Source organism: Drosophila ananassae, chromosome 2L (genome assembly GCF_017639315.1).
Source record: "Drosophila ananassae strain 14024-0371.13 chromosome 2L, ASM1763931v2, whole genome shotgun sequence".
NCBI lineage: Eukaryota > Metazoa > Arthropoda > Insecta > Diptera > Drosophilidae > Drosophila > Drosophila ananassae.
The window spans coordinates 21,001,175-21,016,270 of NC_057927.1; the positions used below are offsets into that span (position 1 = coordinate 21,001,175).

Consider the following 15,096-nt stretch of genomic DNA (forward strand, 5'->3'; position numbering starts at 1 on the left):
CGGCGGGAAAAAGCTAAAATTTCACTTGATCTGGCAGTATTGAGCATTTTGGCGTGGGCTGGCAACCCTAGCCATACAGATACACAGCGTTTGTTTTTACGCGAGGGGGGGAGCAGCTGTACCTTTTTGTGCGATTTTAAACAAACTATTAATTTAATTTAATATTTAGATGTATTATCTGGATTCCCCTACATTTGCATGCATCTTTTCAAGGACAATAGAATGTCCGATTGATCGGAAACTATTAGAAGAAGGCAATACCTAATAATTTAATCAAAACAAAGCCAGCATCGACTTCTCCAATTAGAGGTAACTTTATTAAAACTGATTGAAGATGTAAATAACTTTCATTAAACTATTATATTAACGAATTCATACCCCGTAGCCCATCCGATTAGACGCACGTCCTGCTTTGGAGTAACCAAAATAAACCCAGCCAGCTAATTCCCTTGCGATCCGAGGTAACTCTTTGGGCTATTAAAAAACCACTGCACACTAATTTCGTTCCGTATCTTTATTTTCGATCAAAGGGAGCCGGCCGGTCCCAGCATTGTTCTGTTCTGCCTTGGTGACGACACCGTTCTTGCCCCGGATAAAGTAGCTGATCTAAAAATGGAGTGGACGCGAGAGAAGACACTGCTGCTGATCAGTGAGTACCGATGTCGCCGCGGTCTGTGGGATATGACTTGTGATGAGTACCGAAAAAAGGACGTCAAGCAGCGGCTTCTGAGCGAAGTGAGTCAGGTTCTGGGCGGCAATATCCCCGTCAACGAGCTGGAGAAGAAGTTCCACACGCTGCGAACCCAATACCATCGCGAGATCAGTCGCATGAAACGGAAGGAGCCCTACAACTCCAAGTGGTTTGGCTTCAAGAACCTGGTGTTCCTCAGCTCTCCCTACGCGTGTCGTTCGACCAAAGGACGCTTGAAAACAGACCTGCAAGGTGACGACCGGAAGTTTGGCTTAGGCGAGGTCGCTCCAGATAACAACAGCAATAGCAGCACTCCTGCCCAAAATAGTGCAGCGACCATGAATGAGGATTATATGCGCAAGAGCCATGCAAGCAGCAGGGCTCAGGAGCTGGAGAAGCTTATCGAAGAGACAACCAAAGATGTGGATGACATCGACGAACCAGAGATGGAGGACGCGGACGCAAAGCCGAAAATTAGCAAAGAGCTTAATGTCCGGTATATTAACCTCCAGGAACCGGAGGAACCAGAATCTATCGAGCATCACCAGCATCAGCACCAGCCATCTTTGATGGAAATGGAAACTGTTAGCTTCCAGGCGAATGAGAGTGGAGAGCTGCACTACCAGTCCAATCCTACCCAGAACCCTGGGAGCAATTCTGTGCATGTGGTGCCCACTAGAATAATCAAAATCCAAAGAAGGGATAACAGTGCGCATGAGGATTCCTACTTTGATGAGACGCACACGCCCCACCAGCTTCATCCGAATGCGCCGAAGAGGCTGTATTATGAAACAAGTGCGCCGCATAATACTACCACTATTATTTCTCCCTCCCTGGAATCCACTGCGAATGGAACAACCAGCAGTGTGCTGACAGCTTCTCCTGGCATTTCTATGAGTAACCTGCGACTGCCGAAGGTAAATACCCCTCTGCCTTCTTCGAAGCCAGCCGGCGGCGCTTCAGTTCCCAGCCCACCATCGCCGACAATTGTCAGCCTGCCGACGCATCGCGATGAGTTTGCCACCTACGGCGAGTACGTGGCCAACGAGATGAGGGCGATCAGCAACAGAGAGGTCCTTATCTCCCTGAAGCACAAGATCAACACGGCCATCTTCGAGGCCAACATGGCCGAGTTGCAGAAGTAAAAAGCAAATCTTAGCTAGTAATTAGCTAGTTTTCAACTTTAATATTAAGTTTAAAATGCGATGTGTCCCCTTGTCTTTGTGCTTTTACCTTTATTCTCATTTGAATTTGTACATTTTACGGATATTTAACGATTTAAATACTTAAGCCAAATATAAAGTATAGCAAAATTTTAAAAATTAAAAAAATGTGTGTTCTGAGAAGGCCTCAGTTTATAAATGATAAGCAGGCCTTTCAATTGTGTTCGGATCATTAGTGTTTAGTTTTTCAAATCGGACAGAATGCAGACCACAATTTGCGAACCGTTTACAGCATGGCCCATGAAATTCGACATCGAAAAGCTGGCACAAGAGTTCAAACCGGAGGAAAAGAAACACAAGGAGGCCGAGCAGAAGACCGCAAAGGATTTCCTTCACCTGCCCGACGATAACTGGGTAGTCCTGCCCATCTTCAAGCACAAGCTGGAGCACCTGAGGGCAGTTTTATCTACTCGCCAAAATCCCTATCTACGGTGCCGCTATATCAATTTCCTGAACAATGTTCCCAGCAAATATGTGACTATTTCTATATACGGCTCTGATGCAACAAAGTATGTTATATTTGATCTGAAAAGTTGATCTCCAACACTAATGTTATCCTGTCCATAGCATGCCCAAGCCAAGGCGGAAATCCCTCAACGGTCAATTCTATGGTGTTGATTATAAGCTGGCGCCTATTCCGGTGGTGGCAGATCCTCGGTAAACAGATGCCTTACTTTGAATTTGGAAAAATACATAAAATACAGACTATAAAAATTACAATTAATAATATTTTTGGCAAATTGTTAAATTTGAAAAGTTATTAAATATAAATTGCCGCTGCGTTTTCACCTATCCTTTAAATGGTTTCAAATTAGCCCGCTATAATAACATTAGTGAACCGGAACCGGATATGGAACTAGAACTAGAAAGATAACAGTCTGTTAAACAATAAGAACGGTATTCTGTTAACCCTCAACAGGACTCGCAGCTCAGCTGCTTGAATCCGAAAAATCAATAATGCAGAAAAGTTTTTTGCGGGGGAAAAATGTTTACAAAATGCATTAGCTGCTGTGGTCTCGCCTTAATCTCTGTTTTCTTCGCCTGCCTTTTAGTCGAAAATTGCGGTAAGCATTGGAAACTTGGAAAATTCCCTCTATTTTCAAAAAATGGATTATTTTTCATTCATTTTCAGTTGCGTTACAAAAAACTCTTCGCCACTATGAGATATTCCACAAGGACGATGTCGTGCATAGAGTCGTTAAAAGAGGAGCCAAGCACAGTACAAATCCGTTTAATGTCATCAAGGAAGTGGAGTTCACCACTCTGGGAAAAAACTTCCGGTTGATTTTGCACCCCCATCGAGATGTCCTTCATAGCAAATTTCGGGCCTATGCTGTGGATGCGGATGGCAATGAAACGGTGGTGCATATGGGTATGTATACTCCCGTCATTGTTATCCTGGACTGGATTTGACTGGATGTATTTCCCTCTCAGATCATGATAGCTTCTATTCTGGCCGCGTCTTCGGCGAACTGGAGTCTTCAGTGAGGGCTTATATTGAGGATGGGACAATGACCATGTCTATCCACCTTCCGGATGAAACCTACCATATAGAGCCTTCGTGGAGACACCTGCCAGAGGCCAAAAAGGACACAATGGTGGCCTACAAGTCCTCCGATGTAAAGGTGCACAAGAACGAGGCGGGTGGCACTCCCAAGACCTGTGGCTACATCAAGGAGGGTCTGGAGCTGGAAGACAAGGAAAGCGAGGATACCATAGACAATGAAATACACTCGCGCGAGAAGCGTCAGTCGGATCAGTACGAGTACACCCCAACCAAAACTCGATGTCCCCTCCTTCTGGTGGCGGATTATAGATTTTTCCAGGAAATGGGAGGAGGCAACACCAAGACGACCATCAACTACTTGGTAAGGATCTGTTACAATCTTATGACTATGTTTCTATAGCCTCTGTTTTACCTCTAGATAAGCCTCATCGATCGGGTGCACAAGATCTACAACGACACCGTATGGCAGGATCGCTCCGACCAGGAAGGATTCAAGGGCATGGGCTTCGTCATCAAGAAGATAGTGGTGCACTCGGAGCCAACCAGGTTGCGAGGTGGTGAAGCGCATTACAACATGATCCGTGAGAAGTGGGATGTCCGCAATCTTCTCGAGGTGCGTTCAATTCATATTTTATGATTCATTTTTCTAGTTTAGCTGCCGTTGCTCATGGCCATTTAATTCTTGTCTTGTGCTCTTTCTTACTTCAATCCTGTGCTCCGCCTCCGTCTCCGTCGATTTATCGCCATGTGTAGGTCTTCTCCCGGGAGTACAGCCACAAAGACTTCTGCCTAGCCCATCTCTTTACCGATCTCAAGTTCGAAGGCGGCATTCTGGGCTTGGCTTACGTTGGCTCCCCGCGTCGCAATTCCGTTGGCGGCATTTGCACTCCAGGTTGCTAATCCCTAAACATCACTTCACATTTCTCATTTTCATTTTGGCTTTGAACTTTGCGTTTATCTTCTTTTATTCTGGTTTTTCTTCCGTTTTCAGCACTTTTAAGATACATTTCAGTAAGATAATATTTGAAAATTTTATTTCCCGTTCAAAGAATATTTCAAAAATGGCTACACTCTGTACTTGAACTCCGGATTGAGCAGCTCCCGGAATCATTATGGACAAAGAGTCATCACACGCGAGGCTGACTTGGTAACGGCCCATGAGTTTGGACACAATTGGGGATCTGAACACGACCCAGATATTCCGGAGTGCTCGCCGAGCGCTTCCCAGGGTGGCAGCTTCCTCATGTACACCTACTCCGTCAGTGGTTATGATGTCAACAATAAGGTAAGTTCTTGGAGCACTATTTTATAAAGAACTTCATTAAAAAAATTATCTTTTTCAGAAATTCTCTCCATGCTCCCTTCGATCCATTCGAAAGGTTCTGCAGGCCAAGTCGGGTAGATGCTTCTCTGAACCGGAGGAGTCCTTCTGTGGCAATCTTCGCGTTGAAGGTGACGAGCAGTGCGATGCCGGTTTACTGGGAACTGAGGACAACGATTCATGCTGCGACAAAAACTGCAAACTGCGTCGGAATCAGGGAGCCATGTGCAGCGACAAAAACTCGCCCTGTTGCCAGAACTGCCAGTTCATGGCGTCGGGGATGAAGTGCCGTGAAGCTCAATACGCCACTTGTGAGCAGGAGGCCCGTTGCACAGGTGCCCATGCGGAGTGCCCCAAATCCCCAGCTATGGCGGATGGGACGATATGCCAGGAGCGTGGGCAATGCCGGAATGGAAAGTGTGTGCCGTATTGCGAGACCCAGGGCTTGCAGAGCTGCATGTGCGACATCATAGCGGATGCCTGCAAGCGTTGCTGCCGCATGAGCATCAACGAAACCTGCTTTCCGGTGGAGCCACCTGATGTCCTGCCGGATGGCACGCCTTGCATAACTGGATTCTGCAATAAGGTGAGTTTATTGGGGTTATAGGCAAAATACATAATTTATATTATTTTCATTTCCCAACAGGGCGTTTGCGAGAAGACCATACAGGATGTGGTTGAGCGCTTCTGGGATATTATAGAGGAAATAAATGTGGCGAAGACACTCAGATTTCTCAAGGACAACATTGTCAGTAAGTACAAAAAAACCTAAAGAAAAAATCAGATAAATAAGGGTAAGGATATAGCCTTTTCTGTGGTCATATAGAACTCCCCATGCATTTTCCTCATTTTGAAGTAGACCTCCTATAAAAGTTTAAAAAAAATCTAAAAAAATTGTTGTTCCTAGATTTTGATGCAGATTGGTGGAGGATCGATCCACAATTCGTTTAAGGTATTCCGCTCAAGAATCGGATAGTTATTGGGGAAGATATAGCCTTCGCAGTGGGCCATATATTGGTCCCCAAGCATTTTTCAACATTTAGAAGGGGATGCCCCAGAAAATGGGACAAAAAATCTAAAAAATATTTTGTTCCTAGATTTTGATGCAGATTGATGGGGAATCGATCCACAATTCGTTTAAGGTATTCCGCTCAAGAATCGGATAGTTATTGGGGAAGATATAGCCTTCGCAGTGGGCCATATATTGGTCCCCATGCATTTTTCAACATTTAGAAGGGGATGCCCCAGAAAATGGGACAAAAAATCTAAAAAATATTTTGTTCCTAGATTTTGATGCAGATTGATGGGGAATTGATCCACAATTCGTTTAAGGTATTCCGCTCAAGAATCGGATAGTTATTGGGGAAGATATAGCCTTCGCAGTGGGCCATATATTGGTCCCCATGCATTTTTCAACATTTAGAAGGGGATGCCCCAGAAAATGAGACAAAAAATCTAAAAAATATTTTATTCCTAGATTTCAATGCAGATTGATGGGGAATCGATCCACAATTCGTTTAAGGTATTCCGCTCAAGAATCGGATAGTTATTGGGGAAGATATAGCCTTCGCAGTGGGCCATATATTGGTCCCCATGCATTTTTCAACATTTAGAAGGGGATGCCCCAGAAAATGGGACAAAAAATCTAAAAAATATTTTGTTCCTAGATTTTGATGCAGATTGATGGTGAATTGATCCACAATTCGTTTAAGGTATTCCGCTCAAGAATCGGATGGTTATTAGGAAAGATATAGCCTTCGCAGTGGGCCATATATTGGTCCCCATGCATTTTTCAACTTTTGGAAGGGGATGCCCCAGAAAATGGGACAAAAAATCTAAAAAATATTTTATTCCTAGATTTTGATGCAGATTGATGGGGAATCGATCCACAATTCGTTTAAGGTATTCCGCTCAAGAATCGGATGGTTATTAGGAAAGATATAGCCTTCGCAGTGGGCCATATATTGGTCCCCATGCATTTTTCAACTTTTGGAAGGGGATGCCCCAGAAAATGGGACAAAAAATCTAAAAAATATTTTATTCCTAGATTTTGATGCAGATTGATGGGGAATCGATCCACAATTCGTTTAAGGTATTCCGCTCAAGAATCGGATGGTTATTAGGAAAGATATAGCCTTCGCAGTGGGCCATATATTGGTCCCCATGCATTTTTCAACTTTTGGAAGGGGATGCCCCAGAAAATGGGACAAAAAATCTAAAAAATATTTTATTCCTAGATTTTGATGCAGATTGATGGGGAATCGATCCACAATTCGTTTAAGGTATTCCGCTCAAGAATCGGATGGTTATTAGGAAAGATATAGCCTTCGCAGTGGGCCATATATTGGTCCCCATGCATTTTTCAACTTTTGGAAGGGGATGCCCCAGAAAATGGGACAAAAAATCTAAAAAATATTTTATTCCTAGATTTTGATGCAGATTGATGGGGAATCGATCCACAATTCGTTTAAGGTATTCCGCTCAAGAATCGGATGGTTATTAGGAAAGATATAGCCTTCGCAGTGGGCCATATATTGGTCCCCATGCATTTTTCAACTTTTGGAAGGGGATGCCCCAGAAAATGGGACAAAAAATCTAAAAAATATTTTATTCCTAGATTTTGATGCAGATTGATGGGGAATCGATCCACAATTCGTTTAAGGTATTCCGCTCAAGAATCGGATGGTTATTAGGAAAGATATAGCCTTCTCAGTGGGCCATATATTGGTCCCGATGCATTTTTCAACATTTGGAAGGGGATGCCCCAGAAAATGGGCCAAAAAATCTAAAAAATATTTTGTTCCTAGATTTTGATGCAGATTGATGGGGAATTGATCCACAATTCGTTTAAGGTATTCCGCTCAAGAATCGGATGGTTATTAGGAAAGATATAGCCTTCGCAGTGGGCCATATATTGGTCCCCATGCATTTTTCAACTTTTGGAAGGGGATGCCCCAGAAAATGGGACAAAAAATCTAAAAAATATTTTATTCCTAGATTTTGATGCAGATTGATGGGGAATCGATCCACAATTCGTTTAAGGTATTCCGCTCAAGAATCGGATGGTTATTAGGAAAGATATAGCCTTCTCAGTGGGCCATATATTGGTCCCGATGCATTTTTCAACATTTGGAAGGGGATGCCCCAGAAAATGGGCCAAAAAATCTAAAAAATATTTCGTTCCTAGATTTTGATGCAGATTGGTGGAGAATTGATCCACAATTCGTTTAAGGTATTCCGCTCAAGAATCGGATGGTTATTAGGAAAGATATAGCCTTCGCAGTGGGCCATATATTGGTCCCCATGCATTTTTCAACTTTTGGAAGGGGATGCCCTTCTAGAGTGTGCTCTAATAAAACCCTTTAATATATTTTCGTATTTTTTGTATAAATAAGTAAACAAGTTGTACTAATTTGATGTCGCTTCTAGTGGCCGTTGTCCTTGTCACCGCTGTGTTTTGGATTCCAATCAGCTGTGTCATTTCGTACTTCGATCGCAAGAAGCTGCGCCATGAAATGAAGTTGATTGAGTGGAGTCAGAAACTGGACCTCATACATCCAAGCGACGAAAGACGTCGCGTCATTCACATACGGTAAGTCGATCTTGAAATGAATGTCCTGATTTTGAACTAATATATGTCATGGTTTATTTCTTTCAGCGTTCCCCGCCAAAAGATCTCAGTGGCACGAGCCTGTAACTAGCACAAAGTACGGTGGCGCGATTTTTTTTATCTTCCGTGAGCATTTTTCTCGAACAGCCACAATTCTTTTGTATTAAAAAATCCTAATTTAACAAAAATTACACATAATGAATAAAATTCCATATACTATAGACCAAATTAGAAATGATTAAGAATCTTGTTGTACATTCATTTTGTTTTTTCGTTCAGGATTTTTATTTTTTTGTTATCATATCGTTAGCTTAATGGTTTCATTGTATTTTACTTCTTTTTATTGCTCTTTCCATTCGTCTGTGGAGCTGCATCCTCGTCAAATTCCAATTCGCTGTCATCCTCCTCATCAGAATACTCTTCGTAAATTTCACCATCGTTGAACTCTCCGAAATTCATCTCCGTCTGTAATGATTTATTTTTATAGTAGTATACATTTTGAAAGTTGTGTTAGTTCATGTTACCTTGCCACAGACATAGACGGGTCCAGTGCCCTGCACCAGCTTGAATGTCACGGATCCGTTGGGGAATTCAACATTTGGCCTTAAGCTACGGGTTTCGCCCACTTTCAGGACGGCAATGGGAATCTTCACCGTCTCCCCATCGTCGTTTATGTTTGTCTCGGCCTGAAGAAAAAGAGTATATGATTTTAATTAAATGCATTTAGAATCTTTTTTTAGCAAAAGGTTGAGGAGGAGGGAATGGACACATATTAGAAGAGTGCAAATAAACTTAGACTGAAATATGGAACAATATCAGAAGAGTTAACTGCTATTATCATAAACAAAAATGCGGTAAAAACAAGGAAAAGAATAGAACTTGAATGCTATTTCTGGAAAACAAAAATGGTTGTTATTTGTTTGGGCCAAATGTGTGAAATCTAACAAATCTATGTAGAGAGGGATAGTCTCCGCCTTGAAGAGTGGGCCTTAAAATCTGAAGAGTATCCTCAAGAGGCCACCATTTTCCCCGGCACGAAGGCAGGTAAAAGAAAAGCGGCCCAGATTACGGATTTGTGGCTGACTACTATTACTATATGGTGACTGATAATAGCTAATGGCGATTCTCACCTGCACCACGTTGAATTCGCCGGACTTTGCCTCGGGCCCGAGGGAAATCTGTTTGATGATGAGCTTGTGTGAGTGGACCACATACTCCTCCGGAATATCAGGAACGTCGAACTGTGCAATGGGCTCTTTCTCGCTGAGCGTAAAACCTGGTCGGAGGTAGATGAGGTCGGCAAAAAGGAAAAAAAAACATTATTAGAACTATTTGCCGGCTGGAAGTACGGCGGCACATACGAATCCCCGCTTTGGGAACCATAGTACCCTATTAAAAATGCAATTTTGTTAATTCTCACCGTAGAACGATTCGGATTCCATTTGTATTTGCCTTCGGACACAGATGTACAGTCAATTAAGAGTGGAAATTTTGTACTTCTACACGTGCCCGTAAAACGGCGATGGCTGCAGATATATGAAGCGTTAGGTAGTGCTGGTGTTCAAGCCAGGGCTGTTTATCGATAGCTCATCTACTCGATAGTTTTGGGCTAATTTTTAAAAAATTTAGTTCATGTTTTATATACAAACTCTCTTGGGAAAATTAATGAAAAATAAGAGAGTGTTAAATAAATATATAATTATGTATAGTATAAAGCTTAGAAAGTTTTTCCTTCTACAGATTTATAAAATACCGTTTAGCCGACTTAAAACACTAATTTATTCGAAATCTATCGCACCATTAACCTATCGCTGTGCCATGTTAGAGCCTGGCAACCCTGGACTAGCTACCATTTTGCAAAAGATTTTGCTCAACACGTGTTCCCCGCGAGTTTCATTGGCTTTATATTAATAAATTAGCAGAAATGGCTGAGGAATCTTTCTACGGTAATTACACATTGCAAGATTGGAGACTTCTGCACCTAAATGAAGTAAAAAAACAACAGCGGAAATCGTATTTGTAGCTGTAAAATGGAAATGTCTGCAACGCTTGCCGGTGTTTTTATCGTCAAGGTTGCCGCTGGCTAATTAGTGTGTCTGTCCCAGACTCTCGTACTTCCGTCCGTAAATTATATGTGTATAATAAAATGAATGTTTTCGATTTTCAGGAGTTACTCTGACCGCCGATAGCAACAGTGTGACGTGGGACTACGATGAGGATTACGCCCGGGGCCAGAAGCTGGTGATCAAACAAATTCTGCTGGGCGCCGAGGCCAAGGAGAATGAGTTCAACGTGGTCGAGGTGAGTCCCATCCCCCCATCCCGAAACAATATGCACATAAATTGCACACAATTGCAAATTGTGTATGCGCGCGCCGGTCTTTTTTTTATTTTTTTTTTTTTTCCCGGCAGGGCAAGGACCGGTTTCCATTTCTACCTTCCCCCGGTCCACTCTCCACGAGTGGCATTTTTCATTTTACTCCACTCACTTAGGTTAGGGTAATTTTGTCTGTACATCTGCTATATATCATTGACTTTGACGCAATCCCCTTAACCGAATAGGCGGGGTACTAGGGTGCTCTCATTATAATTATCTACCTATTTAACTTTTTCTTTTTTTTATAAATTTTTAGTAAAATTGTTAAATATTTTATTCTCATCTCTTTCTTGATTAGGTGGTAAGTGTACAGTACATACGTGGCTCTAGCATAATGACAAGACAAAAGAATAGACTTTATTGACTCAACTCGACGGCAATGCTGGCACACGACTCTTGTGCTTCGTCTGCTACTATTTGCATTAGATCGTCGAAGCTTTTCGAGAACTTGAACATGCTGCGCAGCTTTCTGTCCATGCGGCAAATTACTCCCGCCGCCGGAATGCTCCAATTCCAGCAGACCAGGTCGCATTGCAGCAAGGCCAGATCTTCCCGAAGCGATTTGAGGTTCTATACGAAAGGAGGGGAGGAGAAAAGCAGAGATAAATGTCACATTTCGGGAAGAATATAGTTGGACTTACCAGTGCTACGGTGGTATCAATTGAGGCTATCTCATGACCCTTAATCACCACCAGCGTTGGGGCAGCGGCAGTGTCTTTCTGATTCGTCACGTGCGAGACAATTCTCAGTTTCAAATATTCGGCTGCCGCATAGTCTACGCTGCCCTTGATGTCGGCCACAGTCAGCTCGATGCCATTATACTGTTGGGATTAGCAAAAACATCAGCCCATGACTTTGATTAACTCAGAAAGTGTGACTACCTTTTCGTTTTCCATGTGGAACTGCGGCTTCATGCTCTTGTAGAGCAGGAAGAGGGCGTTGAAGACAATGCCCACCACCATTCCGTACTCCAGAGTCCAAAACAAACAGGCGAACACTGTTACCAGAAACGGCAGCATGTCGCGTTCTGCCAGGAATTCGGTTTTAAAATCATAAGAGGGGCATAGGCTTCGGTATACTCACTCTTTGCCCGCCATATCTCCCCAATGGTCTCGTATTCCACCATGAAAAACATGGCTGCTATGATGATGGCCGCCAAGGTGGCTTTGGGGATGTAGGCGAAGGTGGAGGTGAGGAAGGCCAGGGTCATGAGGACAATAGCTCCGGTAACCGCACCACCCAGAGGAGTTTTCACGCCACTGGCATTGTTAATAGCTGTCCTCGTGAATGAGCCAGTGATCGGCATGGACGAAAAGAAGCTGCTAAGTATATTGCTGACTCCCAGAGCTATCATCTCCTGAGAAGCATCCAGAACCTTTCCCTTTGCTGGAGGTAGAAGGTAGTATTATTTTATTAATTTTATTAACTGGAACTTACAGAAGGCCTTGGCCACCGCAATGCTCTCCAAAATGGAGAGCAGTGGAATGGACGCCAGTCCAGAGCCCACAGCCGATATCATGCCACCAAAGCTGATTTCTGCTCCGGTGGTTGGGTCTTCCGTGTGGAATGGCGGTGGCTTGAACGGCGGCAGACCAGGTTGGATGGTGCCGCTGACCAAGAACGGCAGGACACCGTCCTTCTTCAGCAGATAGCACAGCAGGATTCCGATGACAACGGCCACAGCGTTGCGGGAAAGTGAAATGTACTTGAGAACACTTTTAAAAGGCAGAGGGAGGTCCTTGACTTGCTGCAGGATATGAAATTTAACTAAAATTAGGATAAATAAGTTAGGAATCATTACTCACCCTCATTAGGAGTAGAAGCGCCAGGGTGCAGCAGCCAAGAATGGCATCATTCCTTCGTATCTGCGATAGGTGGCCGAAGAAGTATATCCAGCTGTTGAGGAATCCACTTGCACTGGAACTGACGCCAAAGAGGCTGCACATCTGGCCCGTGGCAATGCTGATGGCAGCCGCCATGGTGAAGCCCGTTGTGACCGGGACAGAGATGAATCGCATGAGCACTCCCAGATTCAGGAGGCCCATGACGAATATTATGCAGCCGGAGAGAAAGCAGAGTAGCACCGCATAGGCCGGATCACCGTCCACATACGGACGCACCATAGTAGCCATGATGGCCGTTGGGCCTTGAAAAGGGGTGAAGTTAATAGGAAATCCTACAATCTAATGGCATTGGTGACTCACCCACTGTGATGTCCTTGCACGTTCCTAGAAAGATGTACACGAATCCTCCCATAAACGCGGAGTAGAGGCCATAGGCGGTGGGGAGGTTGGCCACCGCTCCGTAGGCAATGGCCTGGGGTACGGCTGTGAGGCCGACGGTGAGACCCGCGACCAGGTCCATGGGCAGGAAGCTCCACTGGTATTTGGGCAGCCAGTCGGTGACGGGCAAGTACTTGTGAACGGTTCGAATGCTGCAGCAGGATCGCGCCTTGGAGCCCACCGACCCGCACACGTTTGGCAGGCGCTCCCGGTAGAGATCATCTGGAAAAGATCGGCCATGGAGCAATTGATTAGCTGGAAATGGGGCCCCTTGATCTTGATTTGGGCGCCGGTTAAGTGGGTTACTTGATTGGAAATTTTTGTCAACAGCACATATGTACAAGCGAATAATCACATCTCCAGATCTGAACCTGAAGTGTATTGATTCTCAGGTGGTCTTGTGACTTCTTGAAAAATGACATGGGGGAGGAAACAGGCTTGATTCAAATATTTGCCACGCCAGGAGAGCCCGATAAGGAAGACTTTAATCATGTCTCATTACCTAGTTTTCAGACAGCCAGAGTCTTATGTCTTATTTGTACTTTGAAACGGGAGGAACTTAAGGCGGCAGACTGATGGACAGGTTTATACGGAGGAAGTTAGACTGTCTCTGATATTTCAGTCACATTTCAAAGATAACACCCCAAGTCGCTGACTTTTGGTGTCTAATTACAGAGTATTTGCGGTAAATCATCACTCTCTTTGATCTTGATCTGAACAAGTAGTGGGAGGAGAGATCTTTGTTCCACTTTTCACATCACGAGTGTTCTAATTTCTCAGCTTTGATAACTGCTGACTATTTATAATTACAAGCTTGTTGGATTTTTAAGTAAATTCCACAGAAACCCAATCGAGTTTAGACACCTTTCACTTATCCTCTTGAGGGGACGCGCTCCCCCACTTACCTTCATTATCGCACATGCCGATAAGATCGCCAGGGCACTTTAGTTCCAAACCAATAGTTGAGGAGGCCTTACTCTGGATGATTATTAATTAGCGGGCACTTGTTAGATTCGCACTCGGAAGAGCCTGCCAGTTCCTCAGCTTGGTGGGCGATCTTAACCGCTCCAGAGTGGGCAGACGAATGGTCAAGCGGCCGTCCATCCGCCAAGTTAATATTTAATAAACTATAGGCGAGTGCGTCGGTGGCAGCAGAGTCGGTGGTCGGTTATCAGAGAAGCGCTTCAGTTTGGGGGAGGCAGTCGGCTGACGCAGATTAGAATTTCCATTCCGAGAGACACAACGCGATAAAGTGGGCCAACCGCGCTGTATCTTCCTACTGGGATCTGAAATGCGTGTAGCGATTGAAGTGAACAACTATCTATGCCGCATTGACGGAGTCATCTATCTATCTGTCCGAATCTTCCGTGCTAATCGTCTTTCTTTCGACCCACTTTCTTCTACGCAGGTGAACACAGTGAAGGATTCCGTGCAGATCCCAATCGCCGTGCTGAAGGCCGGAGAGACGCGCGCCGTCAATCCCGATGTCGAGTTCTACGAGTCGAAGGTGGTATTCAAGCTAATCAAGGGCAGCGGACCCGTCTACATCCACGGCCACAACATCAAGGACGATGTGGAGGTGGTCGACATGGAGGAGGAGGAGGACGAGGACGATGTCGCCGAGGATGAGGAGGATGAGCATCCGAAGAAGCGTGCCAAGATCGAGAATGCCGCCGATGCTAAAAATAACAAAAACAACAAGAAGAAGTAAACAGCATGATGCCGCCAATCATCCATCGATGTTTAAGCTATGCACCTGTAGATTTTAAAGGAAAACAACAGTTTTAGGCCCTATATTACAGTACGATGCTGCTACTAGTTCCTTTCGAAGAACAGCACTCCTTTTACCCTTCAATTCAAAGACAACGTTGTGTGCTCAGTTCGTATTCTATTCCCTTTCCGCAAGCGAAAAGTCTTTGAACTCAAGGTTGAGTTTCTGCTGACTGCTGCGGCGAATACGCAACCTCTGAACTCACAGATTTGTATATATAATTAACTAAAGCTAAGCCGGACTTCCTGTACGCGCCTCCTTCATATTTTTGCAGTATGAAAATAAACTGTCGTCGGAATAAAATTTCAAATAGAT

The 15,096-nt window shown here is 44.1% G+C and overlaps 6 protein-coding genes across 9 annotated transcripts; 4 read left to right on the forward strand and 2 right to left on the reverse strand.

The window, feature by feature from the left end:
- The first annotated feature begins 55 nt into the window (after nucleotides 1–55).
- LOC6501582 lies at nucleotides 56–2,059 on the forward strand. 2 transcript variants are annotated; one of them, XM_001955483.3, is made up of 3 exons: nucleotides 56–309; nucleotides 386–461; nucleotides 531–2,059. In XM_001955483.3, exon 3 carries the CDS (start codon nucleotides 613–615, stop codon nucleotides 1,834–1,836), a length of 1,224 nt encoding a protein of 407 aa, XP_001955519.1. In that variant the 5' UTR covers nucleotides 56–309; nucleotides 386–461; nucleotides 531–612; the 3' UTR covers nucleotides 1,837–2,059. The 2 variants fall into 2 exon arrangements, with proteins under 2 accessions (XP_001955519.1, XP_044571768.1); XM_044715833.1 differs by lacking the exon at nucleotides 56–309 and having other exon boundaries at nucleotides 345–461.
- Nucleotides 2,060–2,088: 29 nt separating this feature from the next.
- Nucleotides 2,089–2,708, forward strand: LOC6501583. Its single transcript, XM_001955484.4, has 2 exons — nucleotides 2,089–2,423; nucleotides 2,482–2,708. The coding sequence occupies exons 1-2, from the start codon at nucleotides 2,116–2,118 to the stop codon at nucleotides 2,573–2,575; spliced, it is 402 nt and encodes a 133-aa protein (XP_001955520.1). The 5' UTR covers nucleotides 2,089–2,115; the 3' UTR covers nucleotides 2,576–2,708.
- A 135-nt stretch (nucleotides 2,709–2,843) lies between these two features.
- LOC6501584 (ADAM 17-like protease) lies at nucleotides 2,844–8,584 on the forward strand. 2 transcript variants are annotated; one of them, XM_001955485.4, is made up of 10 exons: nucleotides 2,844–2,978; nucleotides 3,047–3,286; nucleotides 3,349–3,782; nucleotides 3,840–4,034; nucleotides 4,175–4,313; nucleotides 4,471–4,706; nucleotides 4,765–5,328; nucleotides 5,389–5,494; nucleotides 8,172–8,334; nucleotides 8,401–8,584. In XM_001955485.4, exons 1-10 carry the CDS (start codon nucleotides 2,900–2,902, stop codon nucleotides 8,441–8,443), a joined length of 2,199 nt encoding a protein of 732 aa, XP_001955521.1. In that variant the 5' UTR covers nucleotides 2,844–2,899; the 3' UTR covers nucleotides 8,444–8,584. The 2 variants fall into 2 exon arrangements, with proteins under 2 accessions (XP_001955521.1, XP_014767114.1); XM_014911628.3 differs by lacking the exons at nucleotides 4,175–4,313; nucleotides 4,765–5,328; nucleotides 5,389–5,494; nucleotides 8,172–8,334; nucleotides 8,401–8,584 and having other exon boundaries at nucleotides 4,471–4,641.
- A 29-nt stretch (nucleotides 8,585–8,613) lies between these two features.
- On the reverse strand, nucleotides 8,614–9,929 carry LOC6499009 (nucleoplasmin-like protein). The gene is made up of 4 exons (XM_001955486.4): nucleotides 9,773–9,929; nucleotides 9,483–9,628; nucleotides 8,877–9,038; nucleotides 8,614–8,817 (listed from the first exon to the last, which is right to left on the reverse strand). The coding sequence occupies exons 1-4, from the start codon at nucleotides 9,792–9,794 to the stop codon at nucleotides 8,683–8,685; spliced, it is 465 nt and encodes a 154-aa protein (XP_001955522.1). The 5' UTR covers nucleotides 9,795–9,929; the 3' UTR covers nucleotides 8,614–8,682.
- Nucleotides 9,930–10,158: 229 nt separating this feature from the next.
- Nucleotides 10,159–15,091, forward strand: LOC6501585 (nucleoplasmin-like protein). Its single transcript, XM_001955487.4, has 3 exons — nucleotides 10,159–10,298; nucleotides 10,520–10,653; nucleotides 14,419–15,091. Exons 1-3 carry the CDS (start codon nucleotides 10,277–10,279, stop codon nucleotides 14,719–14,721), a joined length of 459 nt encoding a protein of 152 aa, XP_001955523.1. The 5' UTR covers nucleotides 10,159–10,276; the 3' UTR covers nucleotides 14,722–15,091.
- LOC6499008 (sodium-independent sulfate anion transporter) lies at nucleotides 10,955–14,225 on the reverse strand. 2 transcript variants are annotated; one of them, XM_001955488.4, is made up of 8 exons: nucleotides 13,916–14,225; nucleotides 12,933–13,232; nucleotides 12,534–12,874; nucleotides 12,166–12,475; nucleotides 11,812–12,114; nucleotides 11,610–11,755; nucleotides 11,370–11,549; nucleotides 10,955–11,298 (listed from the first exon to the last, which is right to left on the reverse strand). In XM_001955488.4, the coding sequence occupies exons 1-8, from the start codon at nucleotides 13,929–13,931 to the stop codon at nucleotides 11,086–11,088; spliced, it is 1,809 nt and encodes a 602-aa protein (XP_001955524.1). In that variant the 5' UTR covers nucleotides 13,932–14,225; the 3' UTR covers nucleotides 10,955–11,085. The 2 variants fall into 2 exon arrangements, with proteins under 2 accessions (XP_001955524.1, XP_032311649.1); XM_032455758.2 differs by lacking the exon at nucleotides 13,916–14,225 and adding an exon at nucleotides 13,513–13,650.
- Nucleotides 15,092–15,096: the final 5 nt, after the last annotated feature.

Bases quoted from the DNA above. Each gene is read 5' to 3' on its own strand.
- LOC6499009 (XM_001955486.4), bottom strand. From the start codon at position 9,794: ATGGAATCCGAATCGTTCTACG. The intron at 9,629-9,772 runs GTGAGAATTAAC...ACCTCCGACCAG, and splicing joins GGAATCCGAATCGTTCTACG to GTTTTACGCTCAGCGAGAAA. The intron at 8,818-8,876 runs GTAACATGAACT...AAATCATTACAG, and splicing joins CCGTCTATGTCTGTGGCAAG to ACGGAGATGAATTTCGGAGA.
- LOC6499008 (XM_001955488.4), bottom strand. The intron at 12,115-12,165 runs GTAAGTTCCAGT...TTCTACCTCCAG, and splicing joins TGCGGTGGCCAAGGCCTTCT to CAAAGGGAAAGGTTCTGGAT. The intron at 11,299-11,369 runs GTAAGTCCAACT...CCTTTCGTATAG, and splicing joins TTGATACCACCGTAGCACTG to AACCTCAAATCGCTTCGGGA.
- LOC6501582 (XM_001955483.3), top strand. From the start codon at position 613: ATGGAGTGGACGCGAGAGAAGACACTGCTGCTGATCAGTGAGTACCGA.
- LOC6501583 (XM_001955484.4), top strand. From the start codon at position 2,116: ATGCAGACCACAATTTGCGAACCGTTTACAGCATGGCCCATGAAATTC. The intron at 2,424-2,481 runs GTATGTTATATT...TCCTGTCCATAG, and splicing joins TACGGCTCTGATGCAACAAA to CATGCCCAAGCCAAGGCGGA.
- LOC6501585 (XM_001955487.4), top strand. From the start codon at position 10,277: ATGGCTGAGGAATCTTTCTACG. The intron at 10,299-10,519 runs GTAATTACACAT...TTCGATTTTCAG, and splicing joins GGCTGAGGAATCTTTCTACG to GAGTTACTCTGACCGCCGAT. The intron at 10,654-14,418 runs GTGAGTCCCATC...TCTTCTACGCAG, and splicing joins ATGAGTTCAACGTGGTCGAG to GTGAACACAGTGAAGGATTC.
- LOC6501584 (XM_001955485.4), top strand. From the start codon at position 2,900: ATGTTTACAAAATGCATTAGCTGCTGTGGTCTCGCCTTAATCTCTGTT. The intron at 3,287-3,348 runs GTATGTATACTC...TTTCCCTCTCAG, and splicing joins TGAAACGGTGGTGCATATGG to ATCATGATAGCTTCTATTCT. The intron at 8,335-8,400 runs GTAAGTCGATCT...TATTTCTTTCAG, and splicing joins CGTCGCGTCATTCACATACG to CGTTCCCCGCCAAAAGATCT.